This window comes from Phlebotomus papatasi, chromosome 3, assembly GCF_024763615.1.
Source record: "Phlebotomus papatasi isolate M1 chromosome 3, Ppap_2.1, whole genome shotgun sequence".
Lineage (NCBI taxonomy): Eukaryota > Metazoa > Arthropoda > Insecta > Diptera > Psychodidae > Phlebotomus > Phlebotomus papatasi.
In genome coordinates this window covers 83,093,938-83,111,453 of record NC_077224.1, presented here as the reverse complement: position 1 = coordinate 83,111,453, position 17,516 = coordinate 83,093,938, and the positions used below count along the sequence as shown (strand labels likewise).

Genomic DNA, 17,516 nt, shown 5'->3' with positions numbered 1-17,516 from the left:
ATATTTTCCTTATAAATTTAAAATAAACTATATTGAGGGATTACAATTGTCAAAAATCTGGAGAAAAGGAAAAATCAGATCAACTGTTTTTTATATAAATGGAAAAATAGAATAACTAATGAACTAGAGTTTTCTCGAAGGTAGTTTTTCGCAAGAGTTTCAAATATTTCTACAAGAGACTTTTTTTTTTTAAGTTTTTCACGTGCAAATTGTATTATGAAAAATTGAAATCCTTTCTCTGTACCTATTTTTTTTACACATCTTAATGAAATTTATTTTATTTATTTTAAAACTATTACAGTAGACTCTCTCTCAATTGGGCATTTGGGGCAAAATGTCATCCGGTTTATCGATAGATTTGGGCGTCAAAGCCTTCTTCATAATTAAACGTGAAAAATGTCAACAAAATTTTTCGCCCGATTGAAAAAGAACCGATTGAGCGAGAGTCTACTGTAGTCTTTTGTTAATTTTTCTGTACCCGTAAGGTATATTCATCAGTCGTGAGACGTATAGAGTAGTAATATGTGATTCAACTCTACGCTTTGTCTGCTGGGTTGGTAGTCAATGGCGTCAATTTTTCACACGTCCAACGACATTTAGCGGTTTGATATTTTTCCTTGTGAGATTTCTTCGATTTTACCTAAAATTCCTGTTTTAAAAGAGTAAAATCGACTTGGTAGAGAGATATTGAATCATATTCTGGTGGAAAGAGTTTAAAGAAGCAATGATAATTAAGGAGGTGAGCTAATTTCTTGATTCACCGAAAATTTGGTCCTTCTGAGAACTTCCTGGTCTATTCCCGTATTAGCTGGAGATTGATGGAGTACCTGGCTTTCCTCCTGGTTCAACTTACTCTTTTGCATACGGAATTAATGTCCTACATGGAGCTGGGGGAGAGAATAGAAAGAAAATTCTTCAAGGTAAAATTGAGGTTAGATTTTGTTTTTTTTTTTGTTGTTTTCCGGACATTGTGGATTTGTTTTTAGCTATCCAGTTTGTACTTGATCCTATGTACTGGCCAAAGTCCCTGTACAATGTAATGGATCCACTTGTGAGGGAGGATGCGTTCATTGAGATTCGCATTGAAATGGATTTGAAGTATCTGAAATTGCGAAGGTCTCTGCATGATCCTTCAAAGGGTTCTATTAATGGACAGAGAATGGCTGTGGAGGATTTTTACCAGACAATGGCTGCTGAGTGTATAACTCCTCAAATTGTCCTGTTTGATGGAAATCTTCTTGTTTTTATGAGAGATTTTAGTGAGGAGAATTGGTTGAATTGGTTGAAGATGGAACTGGATCTTGTGTACAGTTTGGATGAGGAATTTGGAGAAAAGCTGGATTTAGTTGAGAAGGGTAAGCGAAAGGCTACCTCGCTCCTGGCTTATACTTCTGAGAGATTGAATCATATTGGGAAGTGTATTGAGGTGGAGGAAAATCTGGAGATCCTACGTGCTGTTCGTGCAAAGAAATGCTATCAAGAAATTAAACAGATAGTCAAGGATTTTTTGCAAGAGAAAAAAAATGTTATGTCCAGAGAAAGCCAGGCTGAACTGCTTCTGAGTAAGCTTTATGTTGAAAGATTGGGAACAGAGGCTTCAATTTTTATGCTTAATACGGAAAGATCAGTGATTGAAATTCAGAAGGCTCTGTGTCAGGATTTTTCATTTGAAGATGATCGAGGAGATGGTAATATTGTCGATTTGATGGATCTACTGGCTGAAGTAGTAGACAATGTTGAAGTTTGCATAGGGAAAATCCAATCTGATTCCGTAGTTCCTGACGTGGAATCAAGAAACTACAAAATTCAGTTGTTTACGATGTGCCTGGAACGTCCTCAAGTCGCAAGATCCTTAGAGCTTGAAAAGAACTTGTTGAATAAGCGTCCAGGATTCGAGCGTGATTTCCGCAATTCTTTAACGGAGATCCGTAAAACTTGGAAGGAGATTGAGAAGAAAATCGCAAAGTCGCAAGATCACTGTGAGAGTCTTTATAAGAACCGAAATGATAATGATCGTAATGTCTCAGAGATCAATAGGAAACTTAATGCCCACTACGATATGCATCTGAGAATGATGCGGATTCTCATGAAAGAGGAGGAACTTCTAGAAGAAATGAGTATTCTAGCCGATGCTCTGGATATTGATCCAAGAATTCTCAGTGGATTGAATTTTATCGAGTGCAAAGTGGCTGATCTAAAGGCCCGCGGTGAATTGTCCTTCCCGCCGGAAAACTACTATGGTCCAGTGTTCAGATATCTGTCCTTCAAACCGGAAATTCCCGAAAGTGTTACCCATAAGTTTATGTATGTTCTTAAGCCTCTGTACAGTATCATTATGGTGAAAACCCGATCAGATGCCATGGCACTGCTGGAATTGGCTAAAGATCAACTGCAGCGTGGAACAATGGAACTAAACATACTGACTCAAGATAATTTCTATGTCCGCGAAATTCCCGAGGAAGGAATTGCGAAGATTCAAGACTGTTTCTTAATTCACGAAGGACTCTGTGATACCAATCAGAGAAGGGTTCTTAAGAACTATTTGCTGTCGAACGTTGTGATGAGCGAAATTGCTGAGGCAATCCCCGGGGTTACTGTTGTCACTAACCAAGGCGACTTTGTGCTTCAAGGTGGTGCAATCGGTGGCGGAAGTTATGCGAAGCAAGTGATAGACATTGCTCAAGATTTGAGGCATTACTGTTCTCGCGGGCAACTTCTGGAGGATCATAGGAAGGAAAAACTTGCCTTGATGGAAGATATAGAACGATCGAGCATCGAATTGGATGAATATCGCGAACAAATCCAACAAAGACAAAAGATGAACTTTGACTACTGGACTGTTCATCCAGTCTATACGGATTTATCCGAACTGAAGATGCAGATAAAGACCTATCTAAATTGCAGAATACGCTTCCAGAAGTTTTCTGAGAATCTGCACGTCGTAAAAGACTACCAAAAGCTCATTGACGAAAATGCACTTCAACCAAAATCGTACTATTCAGAGGAACTGCAGAAATTGCACAATTTGCCTTTAACCCCGGATCCAAATCTTGCAGACTATTTAAATGCCATCACAAAGCTCCATTCGAATACTGATCACCTCCATCATCTTCTAAAAACTTTCGACGACAAGTACAATTGGTACGACAATGGAGACAGATTCAAGTGTAGCCTTACTAAAGTCGAATCCGATTCTGAAGCCTCATTCAATGCCATCTCCGAAGCATCTATTCAGAAAGAACTCCAACTGGCCAAAAAACTTGATGATATAGACACCAGAATTGAGTTAATTCAGAAGAAAATCAGAGATATTGAAAAGGATAAGAACGTTTTGAACAATATTATAGACTACTTGCCGGTTACTGAGGATAAATGTCGCGATGCAGTCAAGAAAAACAGGATTGCAAAGGAAAGAATTCCGGTTCATTACTCCAATATGAGCGCGGATGATATTGATACAAGAATATCTGAACAACTTCGCAAGTACACTGAATTGACAGGATACTCCCATTTCTTCAAACTCAGTGAAACTGTGAAGATGGAGTATAAATCTTGGAAGAACAAGCAGAGAAATCTGACTCGCAAATTGGGCACTGCAAGCAATAATGTGAACAATGAGGTACTCTTCATAAGTGATCAAGCACTTACGGTGAAGCAGTTGAATATTTTCAATGATATTCTCAAGAATCTCAAATTCACGCGTCAAGATGGAACGTCCTATCACTTTTCGTTCATGCTCCTGATATCTGCTGACCGTTGGCTTGACTGCGATAACTTTCAGACAAAGGTAATGCAGCTCTTCTATATTTTTAGAATAACTTATAAGAATTTTAGTAGATTAAGTGCATTATTTGCAATTTAGAGTTATACGAGCTTCAGATCTAAGGTTTAGTTATGTAGACAGCTCCAAACAAGATCATTGTAAGTCTACTTACAAGTAGTATAAAAACATGGTATCACGATACAGAAACCTCAAATCTACATCCCAAAAAAATTTTATATTGGTTAAGTTAGTCCTGAAATTTTATGAAAAATCTTAAGATCACTTAAAACAATTATTGGACTTTTTACACAGAGTTTTACTCTAAATAATTTAAAAATATCATTAACTAGAATATGTCATAAAATTAAGTATATATGATAAAATAATTTCAGAACTTGAAAGTTTACTAATTGCAGAGAATGAAAATTAATATTATCTGTCAAACTTTATACCTCTCTCCTGAAAAGTTACATTTCAAACTTACAAATAATCTTGTTTGGAGCCGACGATATGCATTAACTTCTTTAATTGCTCATCAATCAAGCAATATTTTTAAAAAAAATTGAACTTAAAGTTAGAAATAAAGGACAAATGACTGATTAAATTTTGAATACTCAAGGTTAGACTAGGATAAAATTAGTTTGGGGTAGAATTGGAGAGTGTGGTATTATAACTTTTACTAGAAAAACTAAACTAAGCCAATTACTATTTAATCAGAGTAATTCACTCCTTATCTCTTCATTGAAATATTTATCAATCGGATTAAAAAAGGTTTTCACAAATTATAGGCAAAAGAAATTATTTGCCGTCTAATTTTGCCCCGGTCATTATTTATTTTTTATACTTTCAATTTTTTTAAGCTAAACCTTTTTGAAAATTAAAACTACAATACTTATACGTAATATTTTTCATTAGAGTGAAAATGATCATTCATTGGAATTGTCAGAAAAAAACTATTTAAATTTTTAGGCTATTTTTGTTCCTATCGTTAATAGAGAAAAAAAATAGGCCACAAGTAGCGTTTTTCAGATGTACTTGTGCCTCATCATTATAATATTTGACCATTATATCAGAGGTGTGTAAGAACGGTTTGAAATCGAATAAGCGTCAAAATAAGTTTGTTCTGGTAGCGTTTTGACCATTGACGTACAAGTTTCATTTGACGTTTGTTCGGTTTCAAACGGTTTTTGCACACCTTTGCATTATATGTATAACCTTTTGTGAGTTTGCAAAAAAAAAATAGCAATTAAGCAACGCCGATTCATTCCAACAGTATCTCTGGACGATTTCCCACCTTTCAACTTTTTTAATTTTCCATTTTTAACCTAAATTATAAATTTATCAAAAAACAGTTATCTTAACTTGTTATCTATAATCACTTTTATATACGTATCTTTACCATTGACAACTTTAAAAATGTACAAATCCACCATTTGCCTCTCAAATGACATAAACTCAAAATGTAACCGGTTTACATTAAGATGGTTGCATGTTTTGACCATTTTGAATTAGTTTTTTAAATGAGGCAACAAACTTTTGATTTCTCAAAAATAACCAACTTTTGGAAAACAATAATTTTTGATATGAAATAAAATTAATTATTTTTTTGAAAAATATAAATAATATCTACGGATTATAGGGAACTCATCTGCAAAAAGAAAAATTTGAAACAGTAATTTTTTCTATCATTTTTTTCACTTAATTTCTTAAATATGCATTAGGCAACAAACTATTGACACCCACTGTACATAATCCTGAGGCCCACTGTATCGTGTTTGTTAAGGAAAAAATTTGTATTAGGAGAAATTCTTAATAATCTCACCTGATCCAACCAAAATTTTACGTCCTCCGATCGGGCCCAAACTTTAGCAAAGTAATGCCAAAAGTAACGTTCCCGGTCGTCCGGCCGGCCGCTCTTTTGAGCCTAATAGCTCCCGCACTAAGAATGATATCGACTTCTGGTTTTCGGCAAAGGTTATATATCAGATGAAAATTACAACTTGGTGCATTGACCGCCCACCTCTTCATCCGCCATTTAGAATACCCCCGTTTTTGTTTTCACAATAACTACGCCTCTATGGAATTGTTCGGATTCAAATTTTAGTATGTTATAGCTGGGCCTTAGAACTTTCGATCAATATCAAACTTAAGGTCCCCTAACGACTTGACCTGAGATATAAGGGTCCAAAAAGTTTCTTAAAATATGGTCATAACTCCGGTTCTAAACTGTCAGAATTAAAAAAAAGTAGACGTTTAGAAAAGCTCTCACAAACTTCCATTGACTTTAGAAGTTTGTGAAACCACCGCTAGGGGTGCTAATATTAACAAGATTTTTTTTCAATTTTCTAAGTTAAATAACTAAAAAACTCCATTGTGCATAGTGATCAAATTTTAGTATGTTGTAGCCGCAGATTATATCTATCAAACAAAAAAAAACTTAAGCCGGTCGATATCCCCTGATGCGAGCTATAAGGGGTCAAAGTTCGAAAATTGACCGGCCTCTATTGGTAAGTGTGTTCGCCTCGATGAGCACTTTCAGATGGAAGTTCAAAAAGTCACCACAGGTGGGGCTGCGATAGCGTCAAAATTCAAAATAATTTTCCTCAAAAACGCCTAGACTATGAAGATCAGAAAAAGTGGCGTAGGTTCGCAGTGGTTACAATAGAACCGGAGATATAAGGGGCCAAATTACAAAATTCAAAACCTCGTATCTCCGTTTCTGTTTGACCGATATTGATGAGTGACGGCCCAAATTACAGGTCTCGCATAGCTCTACAACTTTCTAGAATAAACAATTAACTGATGAAAGTTTAACTGTTTATTTCCTTTTGAAGGTGCGAAAAACTCCCATTTGGAGAAGGTTCTGAAATAGGCTATTCTAACCTAGAATTCTGTTTTGTAGTTTAATCCGTTTAATCTGTTTACTGTCTAAATTTCCCGAAATCCTAATTGACATATAGGGGAGTTCATGCTTTGCACACATTCTGGCTTTGAACACTTTATATTTTTTTTTATATTTTCCCGTATTCCTTTATTGATTTATGAGCTTTTTTTCCGGAAATATATAACTTAAGACTAATAATTAAAATTGCCATTGACTGCTATTAAGTGTTTAAATTTAAAGCTAGAGTGTGTGCGAAGCCTCAAAACCTTCCCCTATTAATACCTTCACAAGGTTTAGTATTAATTTACAAATGGTACTTACCAATTTACTTGATATTCAGATGATCTCACTGACGGATATCACTGGGATGAAGTGGATTATTAAAGAAGAAGATTCCTCAGTGACTGAGTTCAAAGAAATGTCAGATGAATATCAAGATCTCTGCATTATGGCTGTAAATTACGCCATGTATGCGATTAATAAAGCATCCACACTTCTTTTTGATCTCGATGGCATCGCAGAATCTTCAACATGGGTACGTTGGCAGATTGCAGATATTTTTCTTGTTGATCTCTTTTGAAATTTGATATTTTCGGTGTTGTTTTTTTTTATAGTACAACAAAGAAGATATCGTTAAACTCTTCAACCATGTGAAAGATAACCTCCAGGTCATAAGTCTTTCCCAAGATCCAATCATCGCAGATTTATTTCACAATATCTCCGTGGAATAATCTCTTTATTACAAACTCTAAAGGTATTACAAATAGTCAAAATATATTTGATTATCTACTTAATTATCCCTAATTCACTAAAAACTGATATAATTTAATTCTCTCTTTTTCTTATAGTTCTTTTTTTTCTTCACACTATTGCGGACTTGACTCGTCATTCGCACTTCTTGCACGATCCCATCAAATGAAATAAATAAAATGATGGGAAAAGTGCGATTTTCCTCCGTAAGTAATACTTTTTTGCTAATTTGCGTAAGTTTATTGATTGTTTCCAACATAATAACTCAATAGATCACTGCAATATCGCCGTGTTTTTCATATTTCTCAGTTTCTTTATTACTTTTTTATTTACCTTCTTTAGCAATTAACATATTAAAAGTAGCTATTTCAATCACACTACAGAAATAACACACAAAATGTATCATTTTTAAATGGAATTAAATAAATATTTTGTTATTCCGCTAGATAATATTTCTTTAACTATATTGAGTACGAATAGTAATTTGAAAAAAAAGTATAATTATGGCGGTTAGCATAATTCAAGGCAAAAACATATTTTACAATTAAATAATTACAATACGATCACATTTAGGTTTTTTGGGACTACTTTAGTTTACTGTAACTTGTTTTATCGTTATTTTTTTTATTTTACAAGGGAGTTTTATTGTACATGTTGAATAAGCTCCTCCTATATTTTTCTAATACCCGCCCCTTTTTAATTTTTTTTTATATAAAAAAAACTGTTCGAAGTCTTCCTTTGACTTTTAATTCTTCCCATGAGAAATAAACCACGTCCTGTGGATAATGTTCGCTTTGTGGCGTGGCTAATTGAAAATCTAGTAAGGCTCCGCCCACTTAATGTATCCGTCTACTTTTTGTACCCGTCATCTTCATGTAAAGCCTAATTATTTGTTTTCAAGAAGATTTTTTGGATTATAAATCAAAATAATATTTCAAACTAGATCAGAATGGAATTTTTAGTGATGCCACGCCCATTTGGTGACCATAACTTGTTCTTGCACAATGTCATCCTCTCCTAAAGGTCTATTTTTATCCGTTGATTTGAAAGCTATCGTACTATACCGCTACAAAATTTTTGAGGGTCTGCAGAAGGTGAATTTAGAGTTAGCAACGCCCAATTGATGGCCACGCCTACTTGTTGTACCTCTCACTTTCTTCCAAAACTCTATTTTTAATTGATTTCTGGAGGATTCTCTAAATTATGACTTGAAACAATGTTTTTAACCCGGCTTGTTCTAGTATTCATTCGGAATATGCATGGGAAACTGAAATTTTAGTAAGGCCACGCCCATTTGATGACCACATTTAGTTCTTATTATCCCCACCCAAACTTCTGTTTTTTATTAATTATTTTGACTCTGCAAATTTCTTGTTTTTTATCCAGAATTTATGATAAATATCAAGGATGTGCATGGTGTAAGAAAAATTCAGATACCACGTTCCACTTCAGGACCACGCCTACTTATTGTACCTTTCACCGCTTTCCAGAACCTCATTTTTAATTTTATCCCAGAAAGATTCTCTGAATGAAACTTGAAACAATTTTTTTACCTAGTTGGTGCAATATTCATTCGGAATGTGCATAAGAAACAGAAATTTTGGTAAGGCCACGCCCATTTGACGACTGCACGTAGTTGTTGTATCTGTTATCCCCATCCGAAGTCAATCAATATTCTAGGAAATTCTTTTTATCCAGGATTTCTGATAAATATCAAGGATGTAGAGGGCGTAAGAGAAATTTAGAGATACCACCGCCCACTTGACCACGCCTACTTGTACCTGTCATTTCCATCCAATGCCTCATTTTTAATTGATTTCAGGAAGATTCTCTGAATCATGACTTGAAACAGTCTTTCTTAACCCGGATTGTTCCAATATTTATTCGGAATGTACAGAAATTTTGACAAGGCCACGCCCATTTGATGACCACACTTAGTTTTTGTATCTGTTGTCCCCACCAAAAGTTCAATTTTTTATTCATTGTCTTGACTATAAATCAATATTCTATTAAATTGTTTGTTATCCAGAATTTCTGATAAATATTAATAATGTGCAAGACGTAAGAGAAATTTAGAGATACCACCGCCCACTTGAGGACCACGCCTACTTTTTTTACCTGCCTTTTCCATCCAAAATTTAATTTTTAATTGATTTCAGGAAGATTTTCTGAATCGAATTCGATTTTTTCCAATATTCATTTGTAATGTGCATTAGGAAGAGAAATTTTGGTAAGGCCACGCCCATGACCACACCCAGTTCTTGTATCTGATATCCCCATCCGAAGTTCTATTTTTTATTCATTGTCTTGACTAAAAATCTGTATTCTACATTTTTTTTATTCAGAATTACTTATAAATATTAATAATGTGCTTAAGAAAAGTCAAGATAAACCCCGCCCACTAGAGGACCACACCTACTTATTGTAACTCTTATCCCTACCCAGATTTTTCAAGGCTCTTGTAAATATAATATTCAAAAATTCTACAAAATACTCCTTTACTCAGCATTTTTTATAATTATTCGAGATGTCCAGGGAACATTTAGTAGTGCCACGCCCACTTGATAACCCCTCCCAATTCTTGTATTTAGTTTCCTAGTCCAAATCTTAAGTGTCTATCTGTTTTTCCGGATTATAGGATGTTTTATTTAATTATTTTATTTTGTTGACCATGTCAGATATAAGATTAATACTTTCCGAACAGCGAGAATGCCAACAAAGGATAGCAAGTGTTTCATCTTGGCTCTCTCTTGTGTTTCGCTCGAAAACTGACCGAATCACAGTTGGCACGCATGCAAAATTGCTCGAATTACCTGTAATACGACTCAGAACATTAATCCGAACATTAATACGAACATTAATATCTTACTCATCGTATTACTCCACTCGAGTGTACTCTTTCTAACACACGTGATTTTCCATTTCAAATTCTGCATACTATATACCTCTCTCTCCGGCTTTTCTTAATTTCAAAAGCTTACAGGGGGCGTGGCCTAAAAGGAACCCTCCGGATCCTTTATATACCGATTCCAAAACATTAATCTTAGCGAAAACTTGATGGAATCGTGATCATAAAAAGATTGCCAGTGAAACTTACTCACAAGACCACAACTACCTCCCTTTACAAAAGAAATTTAAAAAAAAAGTTACAGCAAACTAAAGTTTAGCCTGTTTCTTTTAAACTTTTCCCAAGGGACAAAAACTCCCTCAATTCACAATCCCCTAATAAAAGATGATTCAATCTAAAGTTTCTCTCACACTTTCATCTTTCTTTTAAATTATCAAAAAAAATCTTTGACTAATACAAATCAAGGTTAATGAGGTTGTTTTCACTTTGACACAAAATTTTTAAATTTTATTTAAATTGTTTCTTTTTTCTTCATTTAGAAAATCCTAGTCTTTGTACTTGTTTTCTTGTGGTGTGATAAAATAGACGTGTGATTGTTCGCCCAATTGATATTGGATTACAGGATTTCCGTAGGGTCTGTTGTTGTAGTACTGATGTTGTTTATGTTGCTGTTGTTGCAATTTCGGAGGAATGTACTCACTGTCGGGATTTGCAGCTGGCAGGGGATATTTGTAGTTGACCAGAGTGTCTTTGTGAAGAGATATTGGTTGTTGGGGTTCCTGTTGACTTTGACGATTGGGGAAGTAGTTGTTGTATCGATTGGGTGCGTTGACAATATGTTGATATTGTGGAAGTGGCGGAGGATTCTGATGTGCTAGGAATTCACTATCTTTATTGGGTCGTTGTTCGTAGTACTTCACATAAGTGTCATTTAAGTATCCTAAATCGTATTGCTGTGTTGAGTCTCTCTGTTGTTGCTGCTGTTGATGTTGTGGATACTGCCGGAGTTTTTGCCTCAACAGAGCAATTTGCCTCATATAGGGATCAAGTTGAGGATTTTGGTAGTAGGACGGGAAGGGTCTACCCTCAGGCCTTTCATAGTGGTAGCCATCGAAGGGTAGTGGTAGTGGACGAATATTTCTCGAGTAGTAATTGAGTGCTCTGTGTGCACTTGGACGACGAGTTTGAGGATCCAATTCCCTAAACACTTGCTTCTCAATTGATATCCAATGAGGCGTTGTTGTACTACCAACAGCCGGTGTGGGCGTTGTGAATTCAATATTTGCCGGACTCATTGGTTCTGTTGCGTATTCAGAAGCCAATGACAATTTCTGTCCAAAGATATTGAAATACTTCTTTGTGATGTCATCAAGAAGAGCTGTCTCCTTCTTTGTGTAGTACGTCGGCAGAGGGTTTTCCGTACTGGACTGGAGGATAGGTAGTAGTCTCTGAGAGGTACGGCTAGACTGCTTCTTCCTGAAGTACTGAACTGGTGTTATAGGTGTTGTTGAGTAGTAGGCCGGTGATAAGCTCTGCCCAAATGGCTTGAAGCCATTGATATCCCCACCCAATGGTGCACTGTACTGCACCATGGGTTTGAAGGGTGTAGTATCAATCTGAATGGGGTTGTTGAAGCTTAGCGGTGGTTTCAGAGTACTTCCTTCAACCGCATCAAACGAATACTCATACACAGCCTTAGCTTTAGGTGTCCTAGGAAGCTGAGTCACTTCAACGGGTATTCGATTCTTGTAGTACTTGAGAGTTTGCCTAATAGTTTCAATTTCCTGATTGAATGATCCTATCGGAGGTTTAGTTGATATCTTTGTTGCCTTTGGCAGTTGCTGTCTGTAGTCTAGACCTAAGGATCCGAAATTCGTGTACCCGTTTGGCTGAATTTCAGGCTGAGGCGTTATATAGAGGTACTTGTCGTAATCGAAACCATTGACTTCTGGTAGATAGATCGCAGGAGCTTCGGTTGTCGTATGCTCACTATATACCGGTATAGGTCTAGGTTTCTCTCGACTGCCCACAGTCCGCACTGGGATAATTGGAGTTGGAGGCGGAGCCGGTGTTGTTGACTCCGGTACAGGAGGAAGGTATGCGTTTGGTGACTTTCGAGCATCGAAGTATTCGAAATATATCGGATTACTACCCCTAAACAGATCATCTGACGGATGTTTGATCTTTGGAATGAATTGGATGACATTGGGTGTTGAATTCGTGACCTTTTTCAACGTAGTTATTGATTTCACCGTTGTTGATGTGGTTGTTGTTGGCGGTGTTGTCGTCGTAGTGGTTGTTGATGTTGTTGGATGGAAGCTGACTACAACATTTTCCCTATCCTTGTACCGTGGAATGTGGACTTTGTGTAACTCTACATGACCAGGAATAATTGGAGCCCTGGTTGTTGTAGTCAGTTTCGTAACTGCAGGCTTAGTTGTAGTGTGCTTGGAAAGCTTAGTTGTACGAGATGGATACACAGGGGGTCGTGTGGTTGTAGCTTTGCGATCTCCTTCGAGTCGACTGAAGAAATTTGGTGGAGGCGGTAGGACAATTCCGGGTACCAATGGTCCTGGTGGTACGGGGTTGCTGTAGTTGCTTTTGTAGGTGAAACTATAAGGTGGTGGGTAGTAGAGAGATGGATCATCTTCGTCGAATTCCGTCATGTTGATATTCTCAAGCGATCCGTTGATGAAGAAGGGCGGCGGAGGGAAGCCAGGACCGAAGAATGGCGGTGGATTGATGAAGGGATTGGCAAACGTAGCGTTGTTATTCAGGAACCACGGCGGTATGGGTGGCGGGTAGGGGAAGGGGTCTTGCGAAGAATTTCCAGGCGGTCTCTGCCCGGCAAAAAAGTCCGGCGGATGGCCACCGATGGGAGGCGGTGTTGGCGTGGCGCCGGGGTGTAAGAAAAGCGATTCATTCGCAAATGGATTGAAGACCGGCACTTGACTATTTCCGATAAATTCAATCGGCCCATTTTCTTCGAGCTGCACAGGAAATGGAGGCGGTACCTCTGGATTGGGTGGTATTTTGACTTGACGAAGTGGTGCTTCATAGGAATCTATTGGTTTCCACTCATCCTTGCCCTTTTTATTTAAACTACCCCCTTTCAGGACCAAGAGATGATCTTCTGCCAGCCAGATATCATCTTCACTCAATCCTCCGTATGTTTTATTATTATCACTGGGAGTTTCGGGATTTGGCAGATAGCTGATAATCCCTGGTCTTTGGGGTTTCTTCTGAAATATCTCCTTCTGGATCAGTCCATATTTCCCCTCAGCCACTTGGTCAGATAGAGTCTTTGTCTTCTCTTCCTTCTTCTTCCCATCCCCTGTAGCATTTTTCGATGCTTCCTTCCCTGCTCCTGCACTCGCCCTCAGCAGTCCACTATCCCAATTATCAATCCCATTGCTTCCAATTGAATCCACCTCAAGGAGAGCTGCATCATCCAAAGGATCTTTGTATGACGTAGGTCTTCTCCTAATTGGTCGTCGTGTTGTTACTGATTTGGTGTGGTTTCTTGGTTGATTCCGCGAAGGACTGGTTTTTCGCCGAAAGTATATTTTGGAGAATTTATCTGACCACGTTAGTGTGTCATTGCGCGTTCTTTCCCGTGACGCTTGATGTTGTAAGTGACCTCCGACTAGCCTCTGAATGGTTCTTGTGCGATTCGTGACTGTTGATTTACTGCAATTGTTTGAAAAGAACGACATTAACACAAGAAAAGGCTTTCAAAAGAGCAATTATATTGCTCGAACTCAATGGGACAACATATGTTAAATGAAGGTGATGAGGTTTTAGCAAAAAGTGACGGTATGCTGTTTCTCTACTTGTTCGTTTATTTTGGCATCTAAACGGATACGAATACGGATTCCAAAAATCCGTATCCATTTTATCCTAATACATTTTTTTACGGAAACATAGTGGTTCAGTGAAACGAAACCTTCATAATGGAGAAAAGGGTAAGTGAGAGGTCATACCTCAAGATTAGCAAAAGGTGGGTAAAAAAACATATTTATTTCTTACGAAATAATTGGAGTACTAAGGCAACAACACGAATCCCAAGATAAGGAAAAAAATATGAATGAGAGTTGAATCGATTCAATTAAAAACGTGATTAACTTAAAGACATAAAGCACATAGCAATTGTCCTATACAGGCGGCATTGTGTTTCAGCATATACGCTGAAAAAAAGTTCAACCTTATAAATGAAGATAGGGATAAGCAAAGGGGCCTGTATCATGAAACCTAAACGCCTGAAAACTGTGCCAAGTAAAGTAAGGAGAACTTTCCTGTAAATCTCTACAGAATAATCTGATCAAGTAAGGGTTTTATTGAGAAATTTTCTATTGTGAAATTGATTAACAGACACCGGAGATATAGCCCAGTCAAGTTATGACCGTCTTTAGCTCAGGTCAGGGTACATGAATTCATTTCAATTCATTCATTGTGGGTATAAGCCGACGTTAATTGCAATCAACAATAGGGAAAACCGGAAGTCGTCGGGAGAAGAAAATCACTCAGGGAATCACATCAACTATCTTCAGAGCTTTCGGCTCGATCTCCAAGCCTTCATCAGTGGCTGGAGCAAAAAGAAGGAGCCGTTTTTATTTCGATCTTTAAATAAATACCGAGACCGAGCCGAAAGCTCTGAAGATAGTTGATGTGATTCCCTGAGTGATTATCTCTTCCCGACGACTTCCGGTTTTCCCTATTGTTGATTCAATGTGAATAGTTCTTCCGAAATATAGAAACGGCACTGCTTGTTCTCTGACACATAAAAGCCGAAGCACAGAAGTGGAGGGCCATCATGGCGGTTAAGAAAGCGGATTTGGTATCTCCGGTTCCGAATCCGGATTCAGGGGATCAATAAGGATCAGTTGACGGCCGAATCTTAATCCTAACATTATTCCACGATCATATTAGGTCAAGAGCTGTCATCGATCAAAAGAAATGCTTGTAAAGGGATCACGGAAGACTTTTGAGAGAATTTCTGTCTGATGAAATGTAATTGGCAGAGGACGGAAAAACTTAAACCTTTCTTGACCTTTCTTGACAATAAAACAGCAGTGAGAGTTTCCTAATTGAACGGAATTCAACGAATATGTTTGGAACAGTGTTCGCTTCAATGTCTCCGTTCAGTAATTATCTTTCGAAGGAGCAAAGCAACTCCAAAGCCAAGCCAAATCTATTCGAAAATTTACCGGAAGCCTAAAGTGCAAGTTCACGTATTCCCCGCTTTAGCGCGGATTGTTTCTCCATTTCGAATTTCCATATTCTTGACACAAAATTGTCATCAATGTTAACAACAGTTTTGAATCGACATAAACAATCAAACTCATTTTTGAATCGACATAAGAATGTGGAAATGTTTATATTAATTTGTCCGAGAATGTTTATCTTTCAAAGTTTCGGCTTATATGGATCACTCTTTGATGTTTAATTGACAAAAAATCACAATGTTTATAATACCTTGAACAGGAATGTACATCTTGCGCAATTCAAATCAGCATAAGATCATAAAAGGATCATCGAAGGGAGAACAATCAGATAAATATCATGTATCAATAGAAAAAAGAGAGATTAAAGTGAACATCGAAGAAAGCAACACGTCTTCTTTATTTTCCAAATTCTGATTTCCCAGCTCGGAAATCATAATTGTTTCTTGCAAAAAGTGATTTTTTTATAAACTTGCTCAGATTTGTGTAACTCGTCGTTTTAAACGTTCGAATTTCCAACGGATTTTTAGATTAATTCTCTCTGATATACCTTCGAATCGGTACAGAAAAAAGTTAAGTTGATGTGTTTTTCTTCAATTTGACGATTTTCAGAGATAAAAAATTATATTCAGTCACCACTGATGAAGGCGTGCAGTACGCCGAAAGTTTTGGAAAACTGAGGTGTTTGAATCTTAATCCAATGAATGAATCTCACTGACGCTTTTGGAAAGGACACTGGTGTCCTGCGTTCATCTTGTAATTTTCTACGTCAGTTTAAAATACAATTTTGGTACAGAAAAAAAAACTCAACCGGGGAGAGCTATCGAATCGGGACGGTTATTACTGAACGTGGGGAATGTTAATCTTTACGGCGTGGCACAAAACGAACGTGGTTGAAGTAATAGTTCTCCATGGCGACCACTGCTCTTTGAACATTTTAGGAGGTCGTCGAACAGGGAACTCTATCGTTGATGGGTTCTAAGATTTTCGGTAAATTCGACATCGAATATTCGGAAATCGGTCTTTCGATGTTCGTACCCCTCGTACCCTCCCCATAGCAAAATTCCGCAAAAATTCCAATGGAAAACTTGCGTCCAAATGGCTAAATTCGCTGGAATTTGACGCTAAAATTCCACTAAGTTTTCCTATGGAATTTAAAGCCGGAAATTCCATGGAATTCATAGTGCTCCATGGAATTTACTAGTACGACATGCTGGAATTCCAGCGTTAAATTCCGCGGTATTCCGCGGAAGATTTATATGGAAACTCACACGTGAAACGTCCGCGGGATAAGCTGGAAAAAACATATGGAAATTTCCACTATCTTTCCATAGTGTTTTATATGGATTTTTCCACTAGTTTTTTGAAATGTCAAACAAATAAAATGGTGTTGCGACAACTTTTAGAATTTGTTTCCAAACTTTCCGCAAACATTTCTAGTGATTCATGTGGCAATTATAATATAATTAATTATGCGATGCTGCGTTTCGTGTAGATAATAATGAAGTGATTACATTAAATAGGTCGCCAACCTAAAATAATACTGTTTTTATGTTAATTAATAAATATTTTCGAAAAAATTATTTTTTTTTACAAAATATTTTTTTATTGCTTAAAGTGTTAATTCGTTATTGCTGATTTAGTAAAACATATTATAATCCTCGTAATATTTGCTATTTCTTTAATATTCGGAAGTAAAATCACGAGGTGCATGTGACAGCTTCATTTTTTCTCCATTTTATTTTGGTGGAAAAATCCACATAAATTCCACGAGCATTTCCATGGATGTATTCTATATGAAAAATATCTCAGTTATCAGTTATCTCCAATCAGCCGAGCGGAGTGGACGTTTGTCTCAATCGCTGTGAAAGTTTGTGAATGTAATTCCACTGTGATTGTAATTCTAAAAGTTTCTTTTTTTTTTATAACCAATGACTAATTGTAATGTGTGCAAGGGAAAGAGCACCCGGGGAAATGATTCTCTGGAGTGTCTGATGTGCAAGGTGGTGGTTCATGAAAAATGCGCGAATTTACCACCGGAAACAGTTA

General features: G+C 37.0%; 3 protein-coding genes across 3 annotated transcripts in view; 2 read left to right on the top strand and 1 right to left on the bottom strand.

Annotated features, from left to right (window-relative positions):
- The first annotated feature begins 560 nt into the window (after nt 1–560).
- Nucleotides 561–2,037, top strand: LOC129806788 (structural maintenance of chromosomes protein 3 homolog). Its single transcript, XM_055855562.1, has 4 exons — nt 561–739; nt 809–920; nt 987–1,979; nt 2,030–2,037. The coding sequence occupies exons 1-4, from the start codon at nt 725–727 to the stop codon at nt 2,035–2,037; spliced, it is 1,128 nt and encodes a 375-aa protein (XP_055711537.1). The 5' UTR covers nt 561–724.
- LOC129806076 (uncharacterized) lies at nt 1,925–7,452 on the top strand. The gene is made up of 3 exons (XM_055854406.1): nt 1,925–3,787; nt 6,988–7,182; nt 7,262–7,452. The coding sequence occupies exons 1-3, from the start codon at nt 2,060–2,062 to the stop codon at nt 7,376–7,378; spliced, it is 2,040 nt and encodes a 679-aa protein (XP_055710381.1). The 5' UTR covers nt 1,925–2,059; the 3' UTR covers nt 7,379–7,452.
- A 3,312-nt stretch (nt 7,453–10,764) lies between these two features.
- LOC129806072 (uncharacterized) overlaps nt 10,765–17,516 on the bottom strand; it is a 54,434-nt gene continuing 47,682 nt past the window's right edge. Inside the window, exon 4 of the mRNA XM_055854397.1 lies at nt 10,765–13,935. Coding sequence (XP_055710372.1) covers nt 10,791–13,935 — 3,145 coding nt within the window. The 3' untranslated portion in view covers nt 10,765–10,790. The remainder of the gene's footprint in view (nt 13,936–17,516) is intronic.